Source organism: Rhipicephalus sanguineus, chromosome 3 (genome assembly GCF_013339695.2).
Source record: "Rhipicephalus sanguineus isolate Rsan-2018 chromosome 3, BIME_Rsan_1.4, whole genome shotgun sequence".
Taxonomy (NCBI): Eukaryota; Metazoa; Arthropoda; class Arachnida; order Ixodida; family Ixodidae; genus Rhipicephalus; species Rhipicephalus sanguineus.
Genome location: NC_051178.1, coordinates 139,205,045 through 139,230,922, shown reverse-complemented (window position 1 = coordinate 139,230,922; position 25,878 = coordinate 139,205,045). Strand labels below are relative to the sequence as shown.

The 25,878-nt window shown below is 45.3% G+C and overlaps 2 protein-coding genes and 1 long non-coding RNA gene across 4 annotated transcripts in view; 2 read left to right on the top strand and 1 right to left on the bottom strand.

The window, feature by feature from the left end:
• The window catches only part of LOC119387276 (uncharacterized), a 425,881-nt gene that overhangs the window by 19,853 nt on the left and 380,150 nt on the right, over window positions 1–25,878 (bottom strand). The gene's annotated exons all lie outside the window — the stretch shown is intronic.
• LOC119385111 (uncharacterized) lies at window positions 15,388–16,595 on the top strand. Its single transcript, XR_007415408.1, has 3 exons — window positions 15,388–15,451; window positions 16,130–16,220; window positions 16,463–16,595. It is a non-coding gene; the product is annotated as an uncharacterized LOC119385111 (long non-coding RNA).
• Window positions 18,472–21,280, top strand: LOC119385110 (uncharacterized). The gene is made up of 3 exons (XM_037652646.2): window positions 18,472–18,708; window positions 19,952–20,211; window positions 20,629–21,280. Exons 1-3 carry the CDS (start codon window positions 18,511–18,513, stop codon window positions 20,855–20,857), a joined length of 687 nt encoding a protein of 228 aa, XP_037508574.1. The 5' UTR covers window positions 18,472–18,510; the 3' UTR covers window positions 20,858–21,280.

Below are 25,878 nucleotides of genomic sequence, written 5' to 3'. Positions count from 1 at the left end.
TAAACCAAGGAAAGACGCCAGATGTTTTCTAAAAGCGAAACGAAAGAACGCCAGATGTTTCTAAAGCAAAACGAAAAGACGCCAGCTGCTTAACGAAAGACGCCAGAAGTTTTCTAAAGCAATGGTTTTCTAAACAATGAAAATTCACAGCGTACATGTAAAATTAAAGTGAGCTGCAAGTCGTCATAACTCATCGAACCTTTAGTATAAACGCGCCCGATCTCACGTCGGTGATGATGTACTGGGCAGAATTCACGGAAGATTCACGGTTTACCGATGAACCTCCGCAGCTTCGCCCAATCATCATCATTCACTCCGTGGATATGCTGTGATTTTTTTTCCCGAATTACCACGAAACAAGCCATCAGAAACGATATTTAATGGTAACCACGAATATGTAAATTTAAGAAATCTATAGTTTTTATTTGTACTAATATTGCCGGTGATTTGTGAAAACGACGTCAATATAAAGATAAAAAATAGAACGAAACGGTAAAATATAAGATTGACTGAGGACACCTCAGTGGGGACTTATGTTATATGTTTAATATGTTTGCCAATAAGGAGTTGAAATTTCATCTCTGTTGAAACATGTTATTAGGTACAGCCTAGCGTTGCTACAGACATCAGGCTCAAGAGAGCCGCGTGTCGCTTTAAGTTCCAGTGAACAAAGGATATAAGTAGGTTTATAATCTCACATAATAAACTTTACGAAGCCTGGTGTAATAATGCATCGCACGAATGATTTGCTGATAATGTGAATGCAACCAAAGTTTCGCATAATTTACCTGCGTAATTTTTATAAGACGATTTGGCATATTACGATTTTTACATCTAAGGAAAAAAAATCAGAAAAGGAACGCGTTTTCCTGAAAATTACAATTTTCAGTGTCTTCACATACTAGACTGACATTCTATGTATAAATTCCAGTTAATGAATGAATGAATGAATGAATTGAACCTTTATATCGCAGGAGAGGGAGGGTCTAGGCCGCAGGTTGGGAATAGGTGGGGAAGGGAATAACAACTCAGCGATTCGCTGCTGGCAAATTGATTCTCTGCGTGGATGCAACAGCCTTTCCGTTAGATAAATAAATTTTGACATTAGAGATATAGGCCGAAAAATACCCTGCTCGTGCTCCCCGCGATCATCGTGGTTAGCTTGAAAAAAACGGGAGGAAGAAATAAATAAACGAAGTTTTGGTGATAATTAACAACGGAACTTTAGAAAATAATTAGGATCGGCTCATACATTTTTTTGTTGCACATTTGCTATAATTTTTATCACGATCTAGAGCTGCAGCAGGAAAAGAAAAGGTAACAAAATACTTTGGACATAAAGATCTCGGGATCAGTTGATGGACCAAGCATTCAAGAAAAGGACGGGTAAATTTTGACAGTTGGCCCTTTCTACTCGTTTCGTGAGTTCTAAGCTCAAGTCCACGCATGAGAAGAAAGAGAAGATGACGCGACATGGTCGACCTACTTCGCACCTGCAGCGCTCGGTCACTTGTGAGTCATCAAAGCCAGCCGCATCTTGTCCACATGGGCATTATATGGACTCGTCTAAGCAGCGCTCACCTTTGCCCCTACATACAGTGCGCGTCGTCACGAGGCGATAAACTTTGTGCATTGCAATGAGCCATCTTTCGCAGAAGTTGCTCTCAGTCTCGTTTGCAACAATCTTTTTGCCGAGTTCTCCCGATGACTATGTCCTTTATTCTTACCCCCTATTTATCCTTTTCGCTTCCCCACATCCCAAAACACTTTTTGTCTGCCCCGGTCCCGCACGCGGTACTGGCTCTGCTTCTTTTCCTCGTGCTCCGTGGTGGTGAGCGGAGCACTACAGCGACTGCCGGCAGAGATGCCGGCGCCTGCTCCTTCCCCTATCCGCCCCCCAAAACACAAATGATGCCCGGGGAAGCAACATACCCGCGGTCGGCGCATTCTTCAGGGCAACCGGCCATGACTATGCTGCCGTGCTCTCTCTCTTTGCACACACGCACACACACGAGCGGGGAAAGATAATTGATGACCAGCTAATTCCAGAGCCACGTCGGCGGCATCTCGTCCCTCCTCCTCAACCACCGTCCACGCGTTCTTATTTTTCCTTTTGCTCGCGGTATTCGTGTCCCGTGGATCGCGCCCCGTGGAGTCGACGATGCGACTGGCAGACGAAAGAGGCGCGAACGCCGGGATTTTGTGTTCGCGGCCCGAGGGGGGCGGTGGTTGGAAGCCTCTGGCCTGGACCCCGGGACACGAAATTCCGCACGTACCGTCAACGCCTCGGCTCGCTCGCTGCGAGAAATGATGCGCGCCCGCTTGGATCACTATACGCGGTCGGAGCGACCGCATCGCGAAACGCATCGCTTCCGAATGGCTGTCAGAGATGTTTTAATGCAGTTTAGTGTGCATGCAGCGCTCCTTCTGAGCTTCGCAGACATCACTTGTACCAGCGAGGGCTAGCATGGCTGAACCGGTGACGAAAGGTTTGTCCGGTGTTCTGGTTTCGCACGTACTGTAGTGTACACAACAGACAACGTACACCACATACATCTTAAAGACTATCCGAGCTTATTCAGTAATGCTATCAGTTCTGACATAATAATAATATCTGGGGTTTAACGTCCCAAAACCACGATATGATTATGAGAGACGCCGTAGTGGAGGGCTCCGGAAATTTTGACCACCTGGGGTTCTTTAACGTGCACCTAAATCTAAGTACACGGGCCTCAAACATTTTCGCCTCCATCGAAAATGCAGCCGCCGCTCAGTTCTGACACTGAATGTTGCGTCGAAAACTCTGAAGCGCGTCTGTACTGCAGAGAGAGTGGAGTCAAAAGTCCCACCTACTTGACATTCTAATCGATTTCTCGTCAGCGCCGAGTCTGAAGTCAGCATGCGCACTTTCAATACTAGATACACCTACTGATTGCGACGAATTTGAAATCGTAATAATACCATTGGGGATTCGCTTTGTGTCACAAGTCTTGCAACATAATATAGCGTATGTAGTATGTATGTATGTATGTATGTATGTATGTATGTATGTATGTATGTATGTATGTATGTATGTATGTATGTATGTATGTATGTATGTATGTATGTATGTATGTATGTATGTATGTATGTATGTATGTATGTATGTATGTATGTATGTATGTATGTATGTATGTATGTATGTATGTATGTATGTATGTATGTACCGCTCTCGGTACAGCAATCAATAACGGAATTCAGTATTAGCGGAGGAGTTTTATGACCCATAAATGTTGCTAAACGCGATTGCATAGCGCAGGCACAGCTTGACAGGCTATATTTTTACGAAGCGTACACTTACACTTATTTTTGAACAGAAGAAGAATTGGTAAGCTTTCCGTGAATTGCTCACGCAAAAGCATGCGCGGCACTGCATGTGTGTTCAATGCAGGTCCTTCTGTGCTTGCGTTTTCGTTTTCTTTTCTTCCGCTACAATTAATTAGTCGGAAAATTAGTTGCTGGCAAGTCCAAAACGCCACTCTCACTGACGGTGCAAGGGACATCAAAAAAGACCCATCAGATACTACTTACGCAAAGTTATGGATGCAATGAACTTGCATCGACCGCTGTTGCTTATCAAATAATAAGAAATTTGTGAATAAGAAAAGCACACATCGTTTCAGATTCACCATATTTAAAAGAATGCGAACAAGTGCCAAAGACAACGGCTGCACTTAGCCATATGTGAAGAAGATAGCCTTTAGGCGTCCTCAACACCTTAGGACACGAGCAAAAATTAGTTCTTAAATTACTCAATAATTTGATGAACCATGGAAGTTCTATACTTGAAATCATCACATAGAGCCCACGTGCACGCCTAGGATACCGATAACGAAACACAGATGACCTGAAGAGATGGGTCCCACTGCTATTGACATGTGAAAAGGGCGATACAGTCACTCCGTGGGTGCAGTTATCCCACCTGGATTCAACCGCAGCTGGAACATTCTTCATCTTCCGCGTGTTTCGAGATGACCTGGGGCTTTTGTGTTCGCCTTTCCTTGGCCTTTTATTTCCTCCTCCACTTGTCGCGGCTTGGCATTTTCTGTCCTCGATGCTCATCAGAGCAGGCTCAAGGGAAAAGCGCGTTCTGCGTCGCTTTTATAGTGTTTGACACATGCATTTATTGCAGCACTTGGGAAGCAGGCGAGACATACGAAATACTGGCGATGGCTGTACTAGAACAGGATTCCCAAAACTATTCGTAAACAAACTCAGCGCGCAACTAGCAATTGCCCGACTAGTGTGCGCGGCTCCATTCACACAGCTTTATGAAAGTGCTTTGGTTGGTTGACGCTTACCTCAGCTTACATACGATGACAAGAAGAAATATGGCATATCGAGAGGCAGCGATCGCTTACCTTCGTTTGTTGTTGTTGTTTTAAGTTTGTCAACTTGGTTGTAATAGAAATTTAGGGGGGGCAAAGCGGGAGAATTATTGAAACTAATAAACAACTTAGGTGAATCAGTTATGTGATCAAAGAATAGCATATTTTATGTTAAGCTCCGTCGTTAAGCAGCATAGTGAGTGAAAGAAAGAGCTAATTTATCGCTTGTGCATCAATGGAGTGATATATATGCTTAATAACATATACCGACCCGACCTGCGAGGTAAGCTACGTTTTCTGTCAGTACCAAAAAGGTGACTTCTATGTGACGATTTGAAATATATGACTCCCCATGTTCGTGAAATTATTGAGTAATTTCTGCGCAAACTGTCGTGCGTCCTAAAATGTTGAAATGTTAAGACGGGCCCCTGAGACTCAACTACGACAACCCACTCCTTCCAAGCACTATATAGCAGTTGCGTGATAGGATCTGTTCATTCATATGTTCGTTAGTCCTAGTCATACTACAGACTCAAGACAAGGTACATGGCGGAGCCTTGTCTTATATACGGACTCAACTTGTACGCATCGGATGAAAGTGTCGAATGTCTCTTCCTACGTGGCATTAGTGAGGCCACGTTTTAGCGCGTATACTTTCTGTAAGGCCAACTCGTTATGGCAGTGCTTCACATGTTGCTCCCGTGAACACTGCGGCAACCACTCGATCATTCATGAAAGTCTAGATGATAACCCGTTCGGCGACTGAGAGGCCGAATACAAGTTCGTCGTCTCGGACTATATTTTGTAAGAGGCTTGTTTACTCTGCAATTCCATCAATTTCTTTCGCCCACCGCATCGAGTGGTTGATGCAAGTTCGACGCGGGTAGGTGCGATTTTCTTGCCAAATCAACGTTGGTAGGAAATGATATGGAAAATCAACGTTGATAGAATGGCCCTTGAGAATTAAATGTTTTGATTGGCGTATCTATAATGACTTGCGATCTTCGCCGTAGACAAGCCTCCATTCGTCTTTGGCGAAACCTTTGAAACTCCAGTTAGGGAGGGTAGGGGAATGCGCGCAGGCGTGCGTCAAAAGAAGCAAGGGCGGGGTGCGGCCGCCTCCCCCTAATATATCGTCTCTGCACTGCGTTCCGATCGTAGGTGCCTCAGTGGCAGGGGTCGGGGTGAGGGCGGCCGCTGCAGTAAAACGTCGCCCCCCCACCCCCCACCTAATGGAGATCACTGTTCACGCCTAATGGAATGGGCGGTGTACTCACTCACTCACTCACTCACTCACTCACTCACTCACTCACTCACTCACTCACTCACTCACTCACTCACTCACTCACTCACTCACTCACTCACTCACTCACTCACTCACTCACTCACTCACTCACTCACTCACTCACTCACTCACTCACTCACTCACTCACTCACTCTTTCAGTTAACCGATCGCTTATCGCCGTTACTATACGAATCGATCAAGGAGCTCGATTTCACCAGCGGGTCATCTTGTTATTCCGTTATAAACAAGATAAAAACTAAGTGCAGAACCGGCGTTACGCCCTTGGAACGTGCTCGTAATTAGCGGTCGTTTTTCTCTAATGCGTGTCGCGAGGCAATTTGCGAGCGAGAGGCAAAATAAGGTGCCGGCGGCACACGCAGCTCGATTTCGTCCAGCTACCTCGAGCTGAACTTCGCGTGGCGCCGCTCAACCCGCGACGAGCGCTGTGACCTTCATCAGGCGAGGCGACGAAGCGTGAGAAAACTGCGACTCCGTGGGTTTCATAAAAAGAAAAAAAAAAGTGAGATATCTATCTCATTTTATTGACCCGCCCGAAACCCGTGCTCATCTTCGTCCTCTCCGGCGAGATTTCTCGACGCCTGCGCTCGTTGAGTACTTCATATTCGAGGTTTGATTCTCTTTACAGCTAGTATGTTCGGTGGGTTCTGAAGAGCACGAGCCGCTCTGGAAACCCACTCGAGCGCCCCCGGTGGCGGTTCGACACGCGTTAAGGGAGCCAACACCTACGTCTTTCAAAGCGAGCTACTTACTGGCTTATACGCTTCGCCCACCGCCGGTGCTCGCATTAAAGGTCTCCCCGCTTCCACACCTTCTCCCATCGTTCCTGTTTCGTGTGTGCGCACCGCACTCGAAAATGCCAGGGAGTGGCGGACCAGTCAAGTGATATGGGTGCGAGCTGCCGCCGCCGATTATTACTATACATCGACGACGTCGCACCACCACTTCTAAAACCAATTTCGACGAGTCGTCGGCGCGCCCCGTCGCGTTATATGGTCGTCCCCATTCATGGTCCTTCGTACTCGTCGATTCGATCGTGCACGGCGCTTCGTTAGAGACGTCCAGCAGTCCTATCGAGAACTCGAAAGCCGTGTTAATCTGATGCGAAGTGCTAAGAAAGGAGAGAAAAAAAAACATTACGAAAAAGCATTTGAGAGATCGAAGCGGCACAGGAACGAAATTTGATTCTCAGCGATGCAAGAAAGAAAAAAGGAGGCTCACATGGACGCGTGCGAAAGAAGAGGAAAAAGAAAAAAACTAGCCAATTCAAGCAGACGAAAATGAAAGATTCAAAGAACAACAAAAAAAATAATACTACGAGGGCAGCAACGCGAAATCCTATTGGAAGGATGAATCAGTAGCTGTAGTATATGTGCGTCGTGCATATTTGGTCCAACAAAGGAGTCTTCGCGGTGACCGCGCGAAACTAATCATTCTGCGTCATCGCTTTCAACCGCGAAGACCCCTTGAAAGGCAAATGGGTGGATGCGTGTATGAAGTGGACGGCCTCAGCATTTGCCGCCTGATTGTCACATCGATTTCTCCTCTCTGTCAGGTTCTGTGCGCTCTTGCTCGAACCGCGAATTCGCACGTAGATGACTTGTACGCAATTCTGAGTAGATGTGGGGACCATTAGTCAGGTATACGAATGCAAATAAAAAAAGAAAAAAAAGAGAAATGTCGCTTGCGGTCAAGCTGCCGAGTATACGTAGAGGGACCACCGGCTCGCGAATGAAAGGGAGAGAGACAGAGAGAGAATAAACTTTAAAACAAAGCAGTACGAAGCAGTGAAGGCAAACAGCAAAGAAACAGCCTTACTGAACTGACTTTCAGAGATTGGGCCTAAAATGTGATTTACCGCACGAAACGTTAACTGAACTGTTTTTCGTACTTGGCACTTCAGAGATCTTATTAATCTTTATTATGCATGATCTGGGAAAGTGGGCTGTTTTTTAGTAATAAATGTAAGGTAATTGTGAAGAAAGAAAAGTGGACGAAAAGATACTTGCCGCGGGCAAATGCATAATAACGTGCACGAGAGGGCGGCCATCCCCCCGTCCAGGAATCATTTAAACGATAGCAGCGCCGCCAGTGTGCTAAAGCCTGTTGGCGTCAAAAGTGAACTTATTACGGTTTCGTACTACCTGGCTGAAAAGACCCTCGTATGAATGAAGGAAAGAAGTGTTAATTTCAAGGGCTCGTTTTCTTTGTTAACTATTAATGAGAACTGCTGTTCTCTTCTTTAAATAAATGTAAGGTAATTGTGAAGAAAGAAAAGTGGACAAAAGATATTGCCGGCTCGTACGGTAATAAGGCCACTGGCGTAGCCAGGGGGGTTCCACACTCTGCTGTTCAACATATACGGTGGCCACTGGCGTAGCAGGGGGGGGGGGGAGGAGGATTCAAACCATCCTAACCGGTGGTGCAAAAATCATCACGTGATGACGTCATTTTATGACGTCACGACATCACATGCCGCTGTGACTTCGTCGTGACGTCACTATAATTTGACGTAACGTGGCGTCACATGACGACGTCATCACATGACTTCGTCCCTTGGTCAAAGGTGGGCCGATCCCGGGAGCACAGCAAAACCATATGACGTGCAGGAAGCTTCCAATGCCACCGATCCCGGAGGCAGCGCAAAGCCAGGCTGAGCGGTGCAGAAAGCTTCCTGGTGGGGGATCAATATAATCGACTGAGAAAAAGAAAGAAGATGGCTTTCGCCTTCAAATCGTCATAGGCGAATTCATAAGAGACCCTTGTGAGTTTTCTGCATAGAACTGCGACGGAGGCGACACGAGAGATGCGCCACTGGTGTGCGATCGTACGAACATTATACATATTTCATTTATTATTTGCGCGGCCAGACTTCTCCTGGCTCTTTGTCACGTCGAAAAGAGTTCTGCGTCAACATCAACTACAAAATGCTGCACGTATACGTCTGCCTCGAGATGGAATCATTCTTTCTGACCGCTACACCAACCGCAATTCTCCCGTGACGCACTATGCAACTATACCGTCGTCGTGCTCTTCACTTCTGGCTCAATCTCGATTTTACGGGCTTTGTTTCAAGAACACTCTCCCTGCAATCCGTAGCTGTTGCCACTTCAGCAATAAAGCTTTCCCACGCGTCCTTAAAGTGTCCGCGAAAGAAATCAATGATCTCCACTAATGTGTTCTTGGCGTGCTGCTCCTAGACATCTCAGCGGGCATGCCATAATGTAGCGTGTGAATAGATGTCTCGGTTTCGGACGACAGCGACGGTCGCAAATATTAATGTATGCAGTCGTAATGCGGTCTGAAGAAACCATATGGCCGGACGACTTTGCAACGTTCACATATGCTGCCGCGATGCAAATGTGTCCGAGATCGATACTCATGTTACCATGAATATCCGTGAAGTTTTTTTTCTCTCTCTCCTCTCTCTCTTTTTTTACGCCAGAACTATTCGCAATGACAGGGTGCGACCGACCTAAGTGACAGTGGACGTGGTATTAGGTTATCAAACGATGAAAACGATAAATATTTCTAAAAAAAATTAAGGCAGAAGCAGCAGATCATAAGGTTGTGAGGACCATAAGCTTGCAACGTCAAAAGCATCATTATAAATTTTTCGTGCACGGCTATTGGAGGAGTAGGAAGTCGTTGTTGATGTAGACACTGACCGATAGGATTCCATTATACGATCGCGTTACAGTTCTTCAAGTGCATTGAGATGGCATGCAAGATTAATTTATTTGTTTGTTTATTCATTTATTTATTATCATCATTTTTTTTTCTCGCGACTTCAGTGGTGATCTGCGCTTACATTCTGCAATGTTTTTTTTGCTGCTGAGAACCACGAAAAAAGTGTTCCTTGGCAAAGTAGCGAGCTTTCACATGGAGGAAAACGAAACCTCTGCACAGTTTTTCATTGCCCACTGCCTCTTTTGTATACCGTAAGAGCTTCCGTGCCACTGGCTCGTCACTCCGGTCCGAAAGAAAAAAAAGGAAAAAAAAATCCTAATCTTTTTCTTCTCTCTCTCTCTTTCGAGGTGTATATGTCATGTCTCACGTATTTCGTATAGTTCAATTTGAGGATAAAGCGTGGATCGTACAATCAAAAGAGAGAAAACGATCGAGCGTGCACTGTAAGATCTTGTGACCTAGATTTAACCACTCTACGCATTGATCGACTCGGAGAAGTCTTGTAGGTCAACTTATTTACTCCTAAAATGTTCACATTTTCAAACGTCGATATCGCTATATGATACCGCGCGTGCCATAAACGCATATACCGAGGTACAGCCGTCATTTTTATGAAAAGGAATACGCGAGTGCGTGGCGAATAGCCTCGTACCGCAGATGTGGCGCGGCGTTGTGGCGAAATCTGAAAACTGATAGGAGAGTGCGGTGCCGTTCCGTAGGTTGCCTGCACCCTTTCTTGCAGTTTTCCTTCTTTTTTATCGCTTTATTTTGTTGTTCAAGTCTGATCTGTGCCAAAATTTGATTTGCTTTTCGTTTCTCCTAAATGCTTCCGAAGCTGTGATAGCAACAATCCTTATCGAAAGCAATCATTATTCGCTGAAATGCCCCAACAGAACATAGATATCGAGAAGAAAGCGTAAAATAAAGGCACGTTCGTGACGGGTGTGTAGGCAGTAGTCGGGAATGACACCACCCTCTCCTTTTATTTTCATATCTCGCCACTGCGCTGCGCCACATGCATGGGCGGCCCAAGGCTATCTGCCACGCGCTCGCGTGTTCCCTTTCATAAAAATGACGGCTGTGTCTTTCTCGTACCCGCTGCGTATACCTTTACGGTACACTGGCACAGCAAGGTGATGGGCACGCGTAGCAAAGCAAAATTCAAGGGGAGCACCAAAATCCTATAGTCGCGTTTACACTTCAAAGAAATAGAGGGAGAGAGAGGAAGAAAGAGAGAGAGAGATAATTCAAGAATAAATGGATTGCAAACATCTCTAAATGCTTTGAAAGTACGCCTCGCTTTGAACACTATAATGATAACTTGATGTTTTTTTTTTAGTTTCGTTATCGGCTGTGGTATCTATGACAACGTTACACAAACGAGTTCTTAGTTTCCTTTGTTCGGGTGGATTTGCGGCATACGTGGACGAACTATGAGAGGAACACAAATTCTGACGGCGAAAGATCTGTCGTGATGCTTACCGCAAATGTGCCGCTTATAGTCCTATCGTTGTGCATACCAGCTGTTCTCGGAAAAGGACACGATGGTTTCTCCGGTAAAAGCCTTTGCATAGAACTTGAGCGCATTAGCCAGCGTTCCATTCTTTCTTTTTTTCCAACAAGACTACGATAAAGCCTCAGCTGTAAAACATGCTTTAGAAGCTTTTCTTTTGCAACATGCTTGTAATAATGCTTGCGCATACAGGCGTTTCAGTTCCTTGACTCAATACGGTACAGGATCCAGTCCATGACCGATCGTGCGATACAAACTTCTTCCTAACAGTCGCGTGCTATACGAAACATTTTATTGATGAAGAAATGTGGCGAACAATTTGAATGCTATTCACGCTGGGGCTTTTAACGGACAGAAATCATGATGAGCATGTAATCCTTACACAGAGAGATACTGAGGTCTTCTCCTCCACCCCCTAAAAATGTAAATATAAAGAAAATTTTAAGTGCAATAGACGCACATTGGAATGATTGAATCGTCTTTGGAACGTTTGAATCGTAAACACTTAAAGACGCGCTGATATGCGAACGCATTCCTTGCTTAAAAAGCTAGTAAGCTGAGCTTGTGTTCTATGCCTTTCTTAATTATATTTTTGTTGGAATTGATACCCGGGACACCTTCGCGTATTCGATTGGTACTTCTTCCTAAATAAGGTGGCGTTTCGTCATATGTAGAAGATGTCTGAGCGGTACGCAACTTCTCTTGGTAGTAGGTGGTCTGTCCCAACGCTTACCGCAGAGTTGTCGATTGTACTTCTTTTATTCAGCGCACCCCCTGTTAGCGGCAAAGAACACGATGGTTTCGCCGGTAAGCTCATTTTCAGTAAGACGCAGTGTATTAGCCACTGACATGTTCTTTTTGTCTTTCTATCCAAGTCCACGATCTTAGCCAGAACACTCAACGTTTTCTTTCTTTGAAGGTTTCCTTTTCGATAGTTTAATGTAGCTTGTCCACATTTGTAGTCCGGTTTCTTATTTCAGTCATTACGCAAATTTCAGTCTTGAGACAGTGATCGTACAAAATGAATTATTTTCCTTGCAGTGACCAACGATGCAAGAGACCTTATTGCTGAAGCTGTGGTTCATGTCTTCAATGCTACTCACGTGGAAATTTTGTTTGACTCAGAGTTCGGTAAGCGCGGAACCTTTCGCAAACTTGTTCAGTTTCTCTGTTGCGTTCAAGTATATGCCTGCTCTAAAAAAAAAGGAAAAAAAAATGCAGCGAAAAGCTTCGGGAATGCCTCTAAATTTAATGATGATGTGTGATTATTACAGAATGCATGCATGCACGAAGTGTGAAGCGGTTTCGCTTCGGGCATCCTAATTTGGCAATGGACATTTTAAGATGTGTGTATTAAAAATAAGGCAGCTTGAATTCGACTGTGTAGGGATTAACTGCTGCACTCTGCAAGAGAACGATAAAATTTCGCTTTATTTTCCAGATGATGCTGTAGCAATGCTTAGTTCAAAGTTGCACTCATCTTTAATTAGCGTCGCCGTAGTCAGAGTCCATTCGAGGGCATCCATGCTGGCATTCCTGGATCGTATAGTCGTCGGGTTTTCCACAAATACGAAGTTCCACGTGGTGTGCCTTCTCTCGCAAGAAAATTACCTGGCACGTGTTGTCCCACTGGTAAGTAGGCTTTGAATTCCAAGCTTCTTTATTCAATACTCCGTTCTTTGTTTGCAGCCACTCATCCTCTTTAAAACAGGGCTTGGCAGTTAGAAAGAAAAGTAAAATGTTCGTTAACGTCCGTCTCATTATAAGTTGGCAGGCGTACTTGCAACTCGCATCTATCGAAATGCCGTTGCCATGGCCAGGTCGGGAATCGAACCCGCGACTTTGTAAACAGCAGGTATACAAGCATGGGAGCCTGCTGCCTGTTGCCTGTTGTGTTTTGTCTGCCTGCTGTCCGTTGGTTGTTCTCCGTTGTGGTTGCTCTCCGCTGTGGTTGCTCTGCCTGCGGAGCAGCAGGCACAGCAACGGATAGAAGGCGATACTTATGGCAGACATGCAATTGCTGTGCAATGCGCTTTGACAATTGCTGTCCAATGCGCTTTGGTCGACTGTCCGCTCTAGTGCACTTTACATTCAGTGCAAGTGCAGCGCCGCTTACCTCGCCTCTCTCTTTCCCTCCAAGATAAGTAAATATACAGGAATGAAAGATGTCAAATAATGTAGCGTGCCAGATTTCACAGTGCAGTTCGAGATGAGGACATAAGATATGTGCAGGCAAACATTCCCCTTGGTGAAGTGACTCATAAATCGCCGTTAGCCCATTACGTGCCATCTATCCACCTTCTGAACGGATGCGATGCTTTGTCGTTTTTTTCCACTCCTAGATGGAGTCTGTGTGGACCCACATGGTTTACTCGCACTGGATTGTGCCAGGTCAGGGTTCCAAGTTCGGGAAATTAGTGTTGGAGCAGAGGCCATGTTCGTTTTACCTACTGACCAAAGAAGAACAGGTAAAATCTAAAATCTACCTATTCACTGATTGCTTTTTGTACGTTGGCTCAGGAAGCTTCTGCGAAATATTGAATTTATGCTTAGAGTATTTCACATTTCCGATTCACCTTAATTGTTACTAATGGTACATATTCGACTGTTTCTTGCCTCGCTCGATTTGTAACTCGGTTGGCAGTGATGCGGAACCCATCTCGAGGTTAGAAGCTGTATAATCACTGCCCCGACAGAACGTTCGTATTCTCTCAGCGCAATCGGAGTGACCACATGTTTGAAATTCTGGCGGGTCTCACTCCCGGTCCCAGCTCATATGTTTCGTACACTTCAGAACGCTCAGAGAGGGAGCATGCCGTTCTGAATAAACCGGTCAATTGCATTCAGAGTGCTCGATTTCAACCAGGCGTATTTAGGCCGCAGCAACAGAGTGCTCTGAAGCGTTTGAAGAAGACCGTCATTCGGCCCTGTACATGCAGATGCTGCAGCAAAGTCCTGGCAAACGTGTATGCCATACAATGGTTCCTAATTATTTAGCACATGGTAACAGATAACTCCCATTAAAAACAGGGCTATGTCTACAAATGTTATCTGTGACGTAGAAATTCTTAGTGCCTGTCCGAAAATAAAACTGCCACCATCAAGAGATATTTCCTCATGCCTTTAGACATACTCGACACGAAATGCCTAATACTCGGTCCTAGCGAATGTTCCTGTCATTCAATAGTTGTAGTTATCTTGTAGAAAGTACTGGGTAAATAGTGTGAAGTACCAGGAAAATTATATCAGAAGCAAGCCTACATAAGGCTTCAATACCTTTCTGTCATCCAGAAAATCTGAAGAAATGCCTAAAATATATTTTCCTACATACACCGAAATTTACTCACTGTACTTCGTGTAGGCTCGCTCTTATACCAACAAAAGCTCGGTTTTTCTCGTGGCTTAAGCTCCTTGCTTTCTAGAAATTAAGTCTTTGCAAGATTTCTGTTTTTCAGGGTTACGTGTTACTATAGGCCCGAGCAACGCGAAGCGTAACAACTGTTCCGGAAAAGTTGTCATAGCTCGCTGGCCCAAACCACCTCTGGCCAACACGCCGATGCTGGCCCCACCAGCGAAGGAGCAACGCTCCAACGTGCTAACGCTTGTTTGCGATGTTCTGGTGGCGACCGAAGAAATAGTGGTGCGTTTATTTTAGTGCTTTGAATCCACACGGTCATCAGAGATGTGTTGTGTGACCGTTACTGCGCTTCTAGCAGGGTGTTTTTCAAAGAATTATGCGAAATCCTTGTAGTAACTTTACGTGGAGACAGCAAAATATGTGGTGGCTTCAATTTTTCGAGAAAAAATTCCGGAGTGCCATGTTGCTAGTTTTCAGTGTTAAAAGTCTGAGGACTTACCACTGTTTACATTTTGTTATGCCTTCATTTGTCGCGATTAGCTCTGAACTTTCATTAGTAGATATGCACCTTGTAGCACGGCCTCTTTATTTACCTGCTCGAAGCCTACAACGTAAATAGCAAGTTCAGAGAGCTCGCAATGACACTAATTCGCGATAGACAATATTTTGTTCATCCAGGCATGAATATCGATGTAATGCTTTCTTAGGTAATGTTCAGTTGATCCTTGTATGTTTACCATAAGTGTGTTGCACGTTTGCCTCCCCTGAAACACGTGAATGTATTAACAAAAAGAAGGAGACGATACCGAACATGTGGAGAAGGCAATACCCCATGTGGCGATCTAAGCACGTTTAAGACATGTGCAGAGAACATGTGCAGTATCGCACGTAATATAAGATTAATTGCGTGTGATGTTCTAGAAAGTAATGTTATAACGTTGTCTCGCGAAGGCGCCCGTATATGAAAGAAGTATGTGGCCTATATTGCCACCTTTACAGATATACATACTACGTGCATTGCCGTCTTCACAAGAAAACAGCAGCATTGCCTGTGTGAGATACACGGAAACTCACACCCCGTAATATATATGTAATCACGCCCATCCTTCCTTTAAAAGAACGATAACAGGCTGCTTTACTCTCTCTTATTTCATTAGAACTGCACCTTTCCTCCTGACGAAGAAGTATTGTTGATGATGCGCAGATACCTCAACGTTACGTAAGTAAACTAGCAACCAGGGAGCCTTTTTACCATTGGATGACACAGTTGTCCAAAAACTCGGATCCCTTGAATACGTCACTGCAGCGCCTTCATTATAAAACAGTGGGACTTCCGCGGATTTAAGACGATCCTATACTGCAATCGGTCTGCTGTGGCGCAGGCGCACGAAACGTTATGTAAGCTAGCCAGGTTGTGTGCGTTTCTTCTTAACGCGATGACCTGTTAGTTAAGGACAATCAGTTAACTCGACCATAGTAGGCCATCTCTACATTCCTGACGTCAAGCCCGTTTGGTGCTGCTGGTGCTCCACTACGTCGATGCCATTGATCGTCTTGTATATTTGCTCGATGTTCCGGTTTATCCTCTTCCAATAAAGTAGCAGTTAATCTATTGCAGAATCGTAACTTGCTACAACAGCTTGACTCACCAGTGCCCCTTATTGATCTTGTAAAAAAAAGGAGTTTTTGTTTTGATTTCTTTTTCTCTTCTTTTTTTTTTGGGGGGGGGGGGTGTGGAGGGGAATGCCAGAAAATTTTTATGCGCCTCGTGTCGGGCTCTCGCAGCGAGTATGTGCGCATGCAGCGTTGATAACATGGTGAACGTTGAGGTAGCGGCATTGGGGTCTATTTCATAGATCCTTGCCGCGTTCCGAGTGTTGATCACGTTGTGTTTCAGGCGTCTCGAACCAGTCGCCTCTCCGTTACCCTTCGCTCCTGACGACAAGTTCCCAAAGGCTGGGACACTGACTGGACTCCTCACGCGTGGTGTGAGTATTCGTTCACTGCACCATCCGGGCTGACGCAGTAGGGCGTTACAAGGAGGATGGGGCGTTAACGGCAGCGTTTTGCTGAGCGAAAGTTATAGATCGCAAAGAACTCCAGTTATAGAACCTCAGATAAACATTATTGTTATCGCGCCTCATTTAATTGCCTTAATTTTTAGCGCGAAAGCCCTGCAGGCGGCTTCCATTAACAGATAACTTTTTTTCCTCTTTCCCGTGGTTTTCAGGAATCGGATATCATGCTTCACCAAGTCACCATGAACGAACTCCGTGCTTTCAGCACGCAGTTCTCATTCCCTATGAAATACTACAACATCGCCTACCTATTCCCGTCGCCAGCAGTCCTAACAGGCAGTTTCACGGTCCTCAAGATTTTTTCTATTCCGGTAAAAACTGCCTTGAAACGCAATCGCGCATTCTTGTGTACTAGCAGATCGCGTATTTACTAAATAATTTGTGTGCAGTGGCTCGAGATCTTGTACAAATGGGATTTAGGCGAAATCAATGTGAAACCTGAAGAAGGTAGTGTCTACAAACTTCCGTGAAAACTCATAGATAGTATTACGTCACCTGTTTCTTGCATAAACGAAAAGACCACGAGAAGACGCAGCTCCGCTTTCATCAGCTTATACCGCAACTACAAATATGGGAACTTTTGTCCCCGGTTACACTTTGACAAATTGAAAATCACGTGACCTCGGTGATCATTACCTAGCAGGAGAAGCCTCACACGGCTAGTGGACCTTAACGTGATCACTTTAGTGGTGCCGTACTGAAAGACTCGGAGAGAAAGGAACGTTCTGGATATCAATGGAATTTACATGATGGTGATTTATAATGTTTCTGGCAGGTGTGGTGCATGTTTGGAGTTTCCTTTGCGGTACTTTTTCTTTTGCTTCGGGTTATGACGGACCTGAAGGAATGGTCGCTGTCCGCCACTCCTTTCAATGGCACTGTGCTCCTGATCCAAGACACAGGTAAATCGTAAACCTACATTTATTAGCAACTTGATAGCAGCAGAAAGCTTGCTTCCGCTTCGCGAGTTGGGCGAACATAACTCGAGCACTCCTGCAGTTAAAGCATTTTGTCTTTCATAATGTAGTAGCTGACTTGCGTTCTTTCAATGACCATTAGGCAATTTATCATGTTTTTAATTAGCACAGAGAAAACAATGAATTACCATTAGTTTCTTGGCATTCCGCATAAGCTGTTGATGTCATTGACCATAACGAGAAGTACCGCACAAATTTTGAGATATAGTTTTGGGGAAGTTCGCTTTACTTGTGAATGGAAGTTGAAAGAGACACATAAACAACCGCTTTTTACAATCAGCATTATCTTCATCTTTACTAATGGCTAGACCTAAGCTCATAATCATGGGTTTTCATGGTTCATCTGTTGTCGTGAGAGGGTCACCCCCCCCCCTCCTCCTCCCTCGTCCACGAAAAATATTTCTGGCTACGCTAATGTTGTGTAGCTAAGCAGCGACCATGAAATGCATGCTAATAATAATTTCTTGGGTGTGCCAAAACGTCGATGTGGTTATGAGGCATGCCGCAGTGGAGGGCTACGGAAATTTAGAGGCCCGCGTACTTTTCCGAAATGATAGAGGCCCGCGTACTTTTCTAAGTACGCGGGCCTCTAGCATTTCGCCTCCTTCAAAATGCGACCGCGACGGGCGGGATTGAACCAGCGTCTTTCGTGTCAGCCTCCGAGCATGAAATGCACTATGTCACAATCCGAGCAACTGCAGGTATTGTTCGCTGCCAGGGGCGTAGCCAGAAATTTTTCGGGGGTGGGAGGGGGGGGGGGGTTCAATCATGCTTTATGTATGTTCGTGCATGCGTTTGAATGTTTGCGTGTATATGTATATACGGGGGGGGGGGGGTGAACACCCACCACCCCTACGCCAGTGTTCCCTGCCGTATACAATTTGATTACAAATCAGCACACTTATATTTACGCAGGATTTCTTCCTAATGGTATACACCAGCTAGCACAGTATCAGGAGAATAACGTCACTCAACACATAGTGCTTAGTGTTCTCGTGGCCGCTATAAAAGAGTTCGGCAGACTGCATCTAACCTGCGGGCCACATATAAGGGTGCTTGGAAAGCATCCGCTGTTTCCTGGTCCAAATAATACCCATCTGGCGGGGTGAATGCACGTATACTTATACAAGCGACTCTTATTACATCACTGATGTTATGCCCCGCCTCTTGTATCCAATGCCATGCTTTCAGGGTCGTCAGCGAGGCAGAGTCAGAAGCCAAGCATGCGCATACTGCTAGTCTCGCTTCACTTCTCGTTCTTCGTGATGTCCTACTGCTTCACGGGCGGCTACATCAGCTTCCTCAACATGCCCGTCCTCGAAGAGGCTCCGGACACGAAGGAGAAACTAATGACGGTGCTTCGGACGGGCCGCCTGCAACTTTGCGTCTGGGGCAACTCGTTCGGAAACGCCGACATCGCAGTTAAGATCACTTTAGGTTCCCATACGTTAACGAATTTAACGGGATTCGTCATTGCCGCGAAATAATGCGTATTCGAACTGCTTGTTGCATCCAGGATTTCACATTCATGCGAAATTATTTTGGCTCCTGCTTTGAGGCAATCATAATTCAATGAAAACAGAATTCAAGAGGAAGTGTAGCAGGACAAGGGCAGAAAATGGGTCAGTCGTGCTAAACAACTTACTTACGCATGCGTTTGTGTTCTAACGTTAGCTTAATGCTTTCTTTATAGCGGTAAACTTTATACGATTCCCAGCTTCAAGGAAATCTGTAAAGAGAGGACTGGGAGCAGCGAAAGAGCGCCTCTTTTATGCCCCCTAAAACGTGTCTCAGTGATATACAGGAGCGTTCGGGACGTGTTTGTGTTGCATTTTATGTGAAAAAAAAAATTCACCGACGATTACGATGCTCCCTAATTCGAATTCTGAGCGCAGCTTCGTGTTGGGGCAACACCAACTGTGTATAAAGTTTTGGCTATCCGCAGTTGTAGCAATGTAACATTCGTTACTGCCAGCGTTCGAGTGCTACGCACACCACTCTGTGCATTGAAGGCGTCGCGAACAAAGCGCAACGCCTGCAGCGCTCGAGTGCTACGCACACCACTCTGTGCATTGTAGGCGTCACGAACAAAGCGAAACGCCGACAGCGCGTTCTAGTGCTGCGCACGCCACTATGTGCATTGCAGGCGTCGCGAACCAATCCAAACGGCAGCAGCCCCATTAGGACAAGCGAAGTCAGCCACAGTGCACGTGACAGCCCTGACGCGAGCTCCGGCCGAGGGGCGAACGCGAGTGACGTTCGCTCTCTCGTCTTCGTTCACTCTATCGGTTACGCCGGCGCCTGCAACACCAACGGCGACGCCGCTCCCTATAATGCAGGAACGGGCGCTTAAGAGCTGCGCTCTAATATCTTTTAAACTTGAAGCTGTGAAATATCTCTCGACATTATTAGAAGTTAACATCATGCAGTACCTTCACACCATCACTGATTATTCCCTAATTGCTATCTTGGCGCTCTTTGGCTGTCACTGATCCTTGCGCCAATAACCACGATATATAAGCATCATCATCACCACAATCATCATCATCATCATCATCATCATCATCCAAAATAACATTATGCAAGTCCTTTCACATCACGTCGGTGATGATCGCACATGACACATATATGGCCTACAACGATCCCGCCGTTTCATTTGCGCAGAAATCCAGGAACGCCGATATTGCGAAGCTCAGAGCCGCTGTGCGCGAATGGTCGCCATTCATCGCTGACAGCTTGGACACCTGCGCCGAGCGCACGAGGAGGCGAGAGGCGGTGCTCTTCGCGAGCAAGCACGTTCTGGAGTGGTACGAGCACGCATTCCGGGGCCAAGTTGAGATCTCCAACGAGTTCTGGCTGGACTTTAGGCCCATAAGTTACGTGCTGCCTCGAGCATCCCCCTACGAGAATGCGGTTCAGAATGCGTGAGTATAACGAACGCCGCATAGCTGCCGCTGTGAGGACTTTCTCTTTCTTAAGTAAAACGGCAAAGCTTGTGACATAATCCATTTGTTAACGAGAACAATTTGACTTTCGCCGCATAATACAGCGGCATACTTCCACGATTGAGAGTGAGTCGTTGATGTACCATACATATGTGTTTCAACTTTCAAATATAACCACTCGTTGATAGTTAGCGCTAGTGTTTTCTTCTTTTCTGTTGTCCTCGTCTTCTCAAGCTCTTTGCATTGTCACTAGTATATTCATATTCTCAAGAGACCAGTTGACAAGATGTTACTTGAATGAGATAATGCAGCGTAACACGAATCACAACGATAATCATGTACCGCGGTTTGCATTTTCGTGCGTTTCTTTTTTGTTTCATTGTTTGTTTGTTGCAGTGTCATGAGGATCTTTGAAGCAGGACTCTTCGATGAATTCGAGAGTCGTTACCGCTACCATAATTTTCCGGCACGGAAGAGCCTGTCTACCGAAGACTCTTGGCGAGTTCTAATGATGGAAGACTTCAAGCTACCCTTCATAATCCTGGCCGCCGGTTTTGGAGCAAGCTCACTGGTGCTCGTTTGCGAAGCATTGCTCCACGTTCGCAAGAGAAAACAACGAAACTAACTTATACTTTTACAGCATCCTGGTAAAAAGACGGGAGCGATCTTATACGTGTCAGTGCACGTGTTCTCGCCACTGCAGCATTGTTGTGTACGTTTGCTTAGACATTTCAGTAAGGACCACTAACATGGATAGATAATGCCGATTTCAGCTTCCCATATGTCATTTATTTGCGCGCCCAGTCCACGTCAATAAATGTATTGAAGTGTATTGACGTTAAAGCATTGCCGCGTGCGAAAATAGTTGATATAAAGAATTTACCCGAGTTGGAGATAGTCGGGTTCGACTGTACTTAAAAACATGCTGCAACTAGCTGCCTGTAATTATATGTATTCGTATTTTACATCTTCCTTTCTGTAGCACAGAGCTAAGATAAGAACTTGCCATACCTGTAAACATTATTGCTTTCTTTCTTTTTCGAATTTCCTTCGCTCTGTAGTGACAGCGGTCACCTTTCATAAATAAATAAATAAATAAATAAATAAATAAATAAATAAATAAATAAAGACAAGCTCTCTGGTTCTTTATGTGAGGTACCCAGTATCCGCCATTCTTTTCACGTAGCCAGCGGTAAAGTCTTGAAGCGCCTCTTGATCTTGGAAGCTTTCGTTCTGGCGATGCTGGTTCTCCCGGCCCGTACCAAAGCCCTACCAAAACAGCAGAGGGCAGCACAGGATAATGAAAAATAATTTCCTAGGTCGTCAAAAGGCCGAGCAGCAAGCGGCCGTATAGGGCTATCTGGTGAATGAGGGTCCCTCATGGGAGGATCCTGTTATTAATCGTAAAGATTCATCTACGTAGGCCACCAAGGCAGATTTTTGATAGCGGAGCTGTTTAACCCTTTGAGACGCTATGTACACAATTGTGTACACCACTTGTTTTCCCTATTTGTGTCCACTAGGGGCTAAGAAAGAGCGGGAAACATTGAGCTTTGGATGAATTGAACCTCCTGGATAATAAATTTGTCTTCACTTAACTTCATTTTGCCGCGTACTGTTGCATATGAGCGCTTTGCTGAAGGCATGACCGTATTCGACGAGTCGTTCGACGTGCCGCTTTTCGTGACCCACGTCAAAGGTATAATTTTTCTTTGCTCAAGATGGACATAACCGAAAACGAATTTGCACTATTTCTAGCCCGAGATTTCATTCTATTTATGCAAAAGTAGAGCACGAATGGCTTCAAAATATATAGATATTTAATTACAAAGAAATTAGGAATGATTACTCTAACACGCATAACTTAACATATTACGACATTGTTTTTGTTGCAATATAATATCGAGTGCCTTGAAATAACATTCTATCGATTTGACGCAATTACAGACAGTTCTTCATAGGTGGCGTCTGAAAGGGTTAAGGGTGCCGTTATTCCGCGATCTGCGAACATAAATGATCATCTTCATGAACCGGCACGCGCTCTCTTCGTTTTCTTCTTCATCGTCGTTGTCGTCTTCGTCTTCTGCTTCGCTCCCAGAACACATGCGCCGATTTCACCGGCGCGTGATGCAACAACTCTGATGGGCGAGACAACGAATATATATATATACAGAGAGAAAGATAATTAAGGATAGAGAAAGAGAGAAATTCTATCGGGAAACAGTTTCTTCGCGAGGCGAGATTCGAACCAACGTACCCACGATCCGAAGGTGATCGCCTTAACCACTCGCCTGTCCAGGCAGGCTAGCAGAGCATAGCAAGGGGGCGGGGAAAGGAAGTGAGGTTGAGGAGGACAGATGTGAGGGCGAGGAGGGGGGGGGAGAGAGTAAAGCATAGCATAGAAAGAAATAGAAAGAGAGAAATAAGAGAACGAAAGACAGAAAGAGAAAGAAGGAGAGTAATAGAGAGAATAAAAGAAAGAGAGAAATAGAAAGCGAGAGAAAGATGAAGCGATAAATAAAGAGAGAGAGAGAGAGAGAAATAACAATAATAATTGTTGGGGTTTAGCGTCCCGAAACCATGATATGATTATGAGAGACCCCGTAGTGGAGGGCTCCGGAAATTTCGACCACTTGGGGTTCTTTAACGTGCACCTGAATCTGAGTACACGGGCCTCGAACATTTTCGCCTCCAACAAAAATGAGGCCACCGCGGCCGGGATTCGATACCGCGACCTGTGGGTCCGCAGTCGAGAGAGAGAGAGAGGGAAAAAAGAGAATAGAAAGACCGAGAAAGAGAGAGAAATAGAGCGAGAGAGAGAGAGAGAAAGAAGTAGAAATAAACAGAGAGAAGAAATACACACAACAAACAGAAAAAAGAGAGTAAAAGAAATAAATAAAGGACGCAAAAAAGAGAAAATTTTCAAAGTTTAGTGACACAGCAATAGCCAGGACTACCTAGGTGCCGATCAGCTCCACTGTCTCTTTCGCATTGCGCCTCCCGTGCAAGCTGCGCTAACTTTTTTTTTTAAATGCGAAGCATTTCTTAGCGAACTTCTGCGACTTTGAGCGTATCTATCTATCTATCTATCTATCTATCTATCTATCTATCTATCTATCTATCTATCTATCTATCTATCTATCTATCTATCTATCTATCTATCTATCTATCTATCTATCTATCTATCTATCTATCTATCTATCTATCTATCTATCTATCTAGCCGCCTACGACTTTGTGCTCTACTGGCCGTTTCGTTAATCGGGTGTATACCAAAATTGGTGTGTAAAAACATGGCCTTATTACGAATATAAATGACAGGTCATATCATGAAAATCATGACACGCATGTCATGAACAGCATGATTTACATTCCACGGCCTTTCAATCAATCAATCAATCAATCAATCAATCAATCAATCAATCAATCAATCAATCAATCAATCAATCAATCAATCAAAGAACTTTATTTTCACCAAAAACAAGAACATTTACGGTGAAAAAAGGTGGCCGGGAAAAAAGCTGTCCAATGACAGCTTTGGGCTCTTGCGGCCGTTCCGTTAATTTCATATATACCAAAATTGGTACGGCGTGACAAGTGTTCATGACGAACATAATGACAGGTCCTAACATGCAAATCATGACACGCATGTCATGTGCAGCATGATTTACATGACATGATCTCGGGGCGCTCGCGGCCGTTTAAATGAAGGATATACGAAAACTGGTATGCCAAGACATTTCTGTATGATGAACATAACTGACACGTGGTAACATGAAAATCATGATATGCATGTCATGTACGACATGACTTACATGCCACGCTCATGGCTCACTCGCGGCCGTTTCGCTAGATTGATATACACCAAAATTGGTATTGTGCGATGTGACTGTATGAAGAACATGAATAACAGGTGGTAGCATGAAAACCATGTCATCCATGACATGTATGTCATGGTTTACATGCCACGCTCATGGTGCATTCGCGGCCGTTTCGCTTGCATGATATACATCAAAACTGGTATTGCGCGACACGGCTGTATGACGAACGTAAGTGAGAGGTGGTGCCATGAAAATCATAACATGCAAGTCATGTACGACCTGATTTACATGCCACGCTCATGGTGCGCTAGCGGCCGTTTCACTAGATTGATATCCACCAATATTGGTATTGCGCGATGTGACTGTATGAAGAACATGAATAACAGGCGGTAACATGAAAACCATGACATGCATGCCATGTATGTCACGATTTACATGCCACGCTTATGGTGCACTCGCGGCCATTTCGCTCGTTTGATATGCACCAAAATTAGTATTGCGCGATGTGACTGTATGACGAACATAAATGAGAGGCCTTAACATGAGAATCATGCTACGCATGTCATGTACGGTATGATTTACATGCCACTGTCATGGAGCGCTTTCGGCCGTTTTGTTAACTGGATATATACCAAAATTGGTATGGCATGACACGAGTGCGTGATGAACATAAACGACAGGTCATGCATTGTAAATACCAGAATATGCGTTTCATTGGCATGGTGTATACTAGATTGTGCATGCATGCGTGCATGGCAAACATGCGATATATAGTGGACTAGATGCCATGGAATGAATGATTTCATTTGGCTAAAAGACAAACAAGGCAATGTATGCAGCTCTTTGCTGGCTGCCTCGCATTACATCGATTCCCACAGTGCGTGGGATCTGCCGGATTTTTTTGCTGTTGCCGTCGCCGTCATTTTCCGTATGAAGTCCGAATCAATAACGACGCCCCGCGCATCGTATATTCTACGCGCGAGTAAAAGCGCACGAGAGCTGGCGACGAATGCGGCTGAAGCAGAGATGACACGAGCCGGCCATCTCCATCGCACGGAGGTCGCATGCGATAACATCACCCCTCCTGCAATGCCTGCCGTCGATTTCTCCCCAAGTAGACAGGAAACGCCCCGCCCGTCTTTCGGGCGAAGGAGCACGATTGGAGCCAGGGAAGGGGGGGGGGGGGTTCTGCGTTGCTCGAGCAGTATACTGCGAACTTTGATCACAAGGGCGTGGTCGCTAGCGCTGACGCGCGCGCTATCTGGACAGACATCCGCAAACAGCCCGCTCACTTCGCGTTGAGGTCACAGACAGCACGAAAACCGCTTCGCTCCCTTGAGCGGCCGTATTTCCTTACACCAGCATTTTGTAGAGTTACGCGAGATCGGGTCCAAAAAGAGTTAGCCTCAATTTATTCGTATAACATTACAATTTGTTGCAATGCATTCATTGCTTCCCTCTTGCGGTGAAGCTAGGCGAAGCAGCGCACAGCAGACTGTATGCTGCAGCTGCTCGGTTTAGCACTGTCACAAGTACCCTTGGTTGGGTCCAGTGAACTGTCAACACACTGTGTTATCAGTGCAGGTGTGACTGCCGTACCGTTGCGCAGACGGCGTCGTGACACTCGTTTCCTTGAGTGGAAGCACAGAAGCTTCAGTGAGGCCAAAGATACATATTTACAACATTCACGTGGCTAGACTGGGTTCTTGGTGCGCTGATGATTGTCGTTGCTTCCGTAGTCATTGCTTCCCGAAAGTGGCCCGCCACGATGAGGCCTAGTGGCTATGGTACTCGACTGCTGACCCGATGGTCGCGGTATCGTACCC

Excerpts from the sequence above, each read along its gene's own strand:
- LOC119385110 (XM_037652646.2), top strand. The coding sequence starts at position 18,511 with ATGCGCATACTGCTAGTCTCGCTTCACTTCTCGTTCTTCGTGATGTCC. Across the intron at positions 18,709-19,951 it reads TCGGAAACGCCGACATCGCA|AAATCCAGGAACGCCGATAT; the intron begins GTTAAGATCACT and ends TCATTTGCGCAG. Across the intron at positions 20,212-20,628 it reads GAGAATGCGGTTCAGAATGC|TGTCATGAGGATCTTTGAAG; the intron begins GTGAGTATAACG and ends TGTTTGTTGCAG.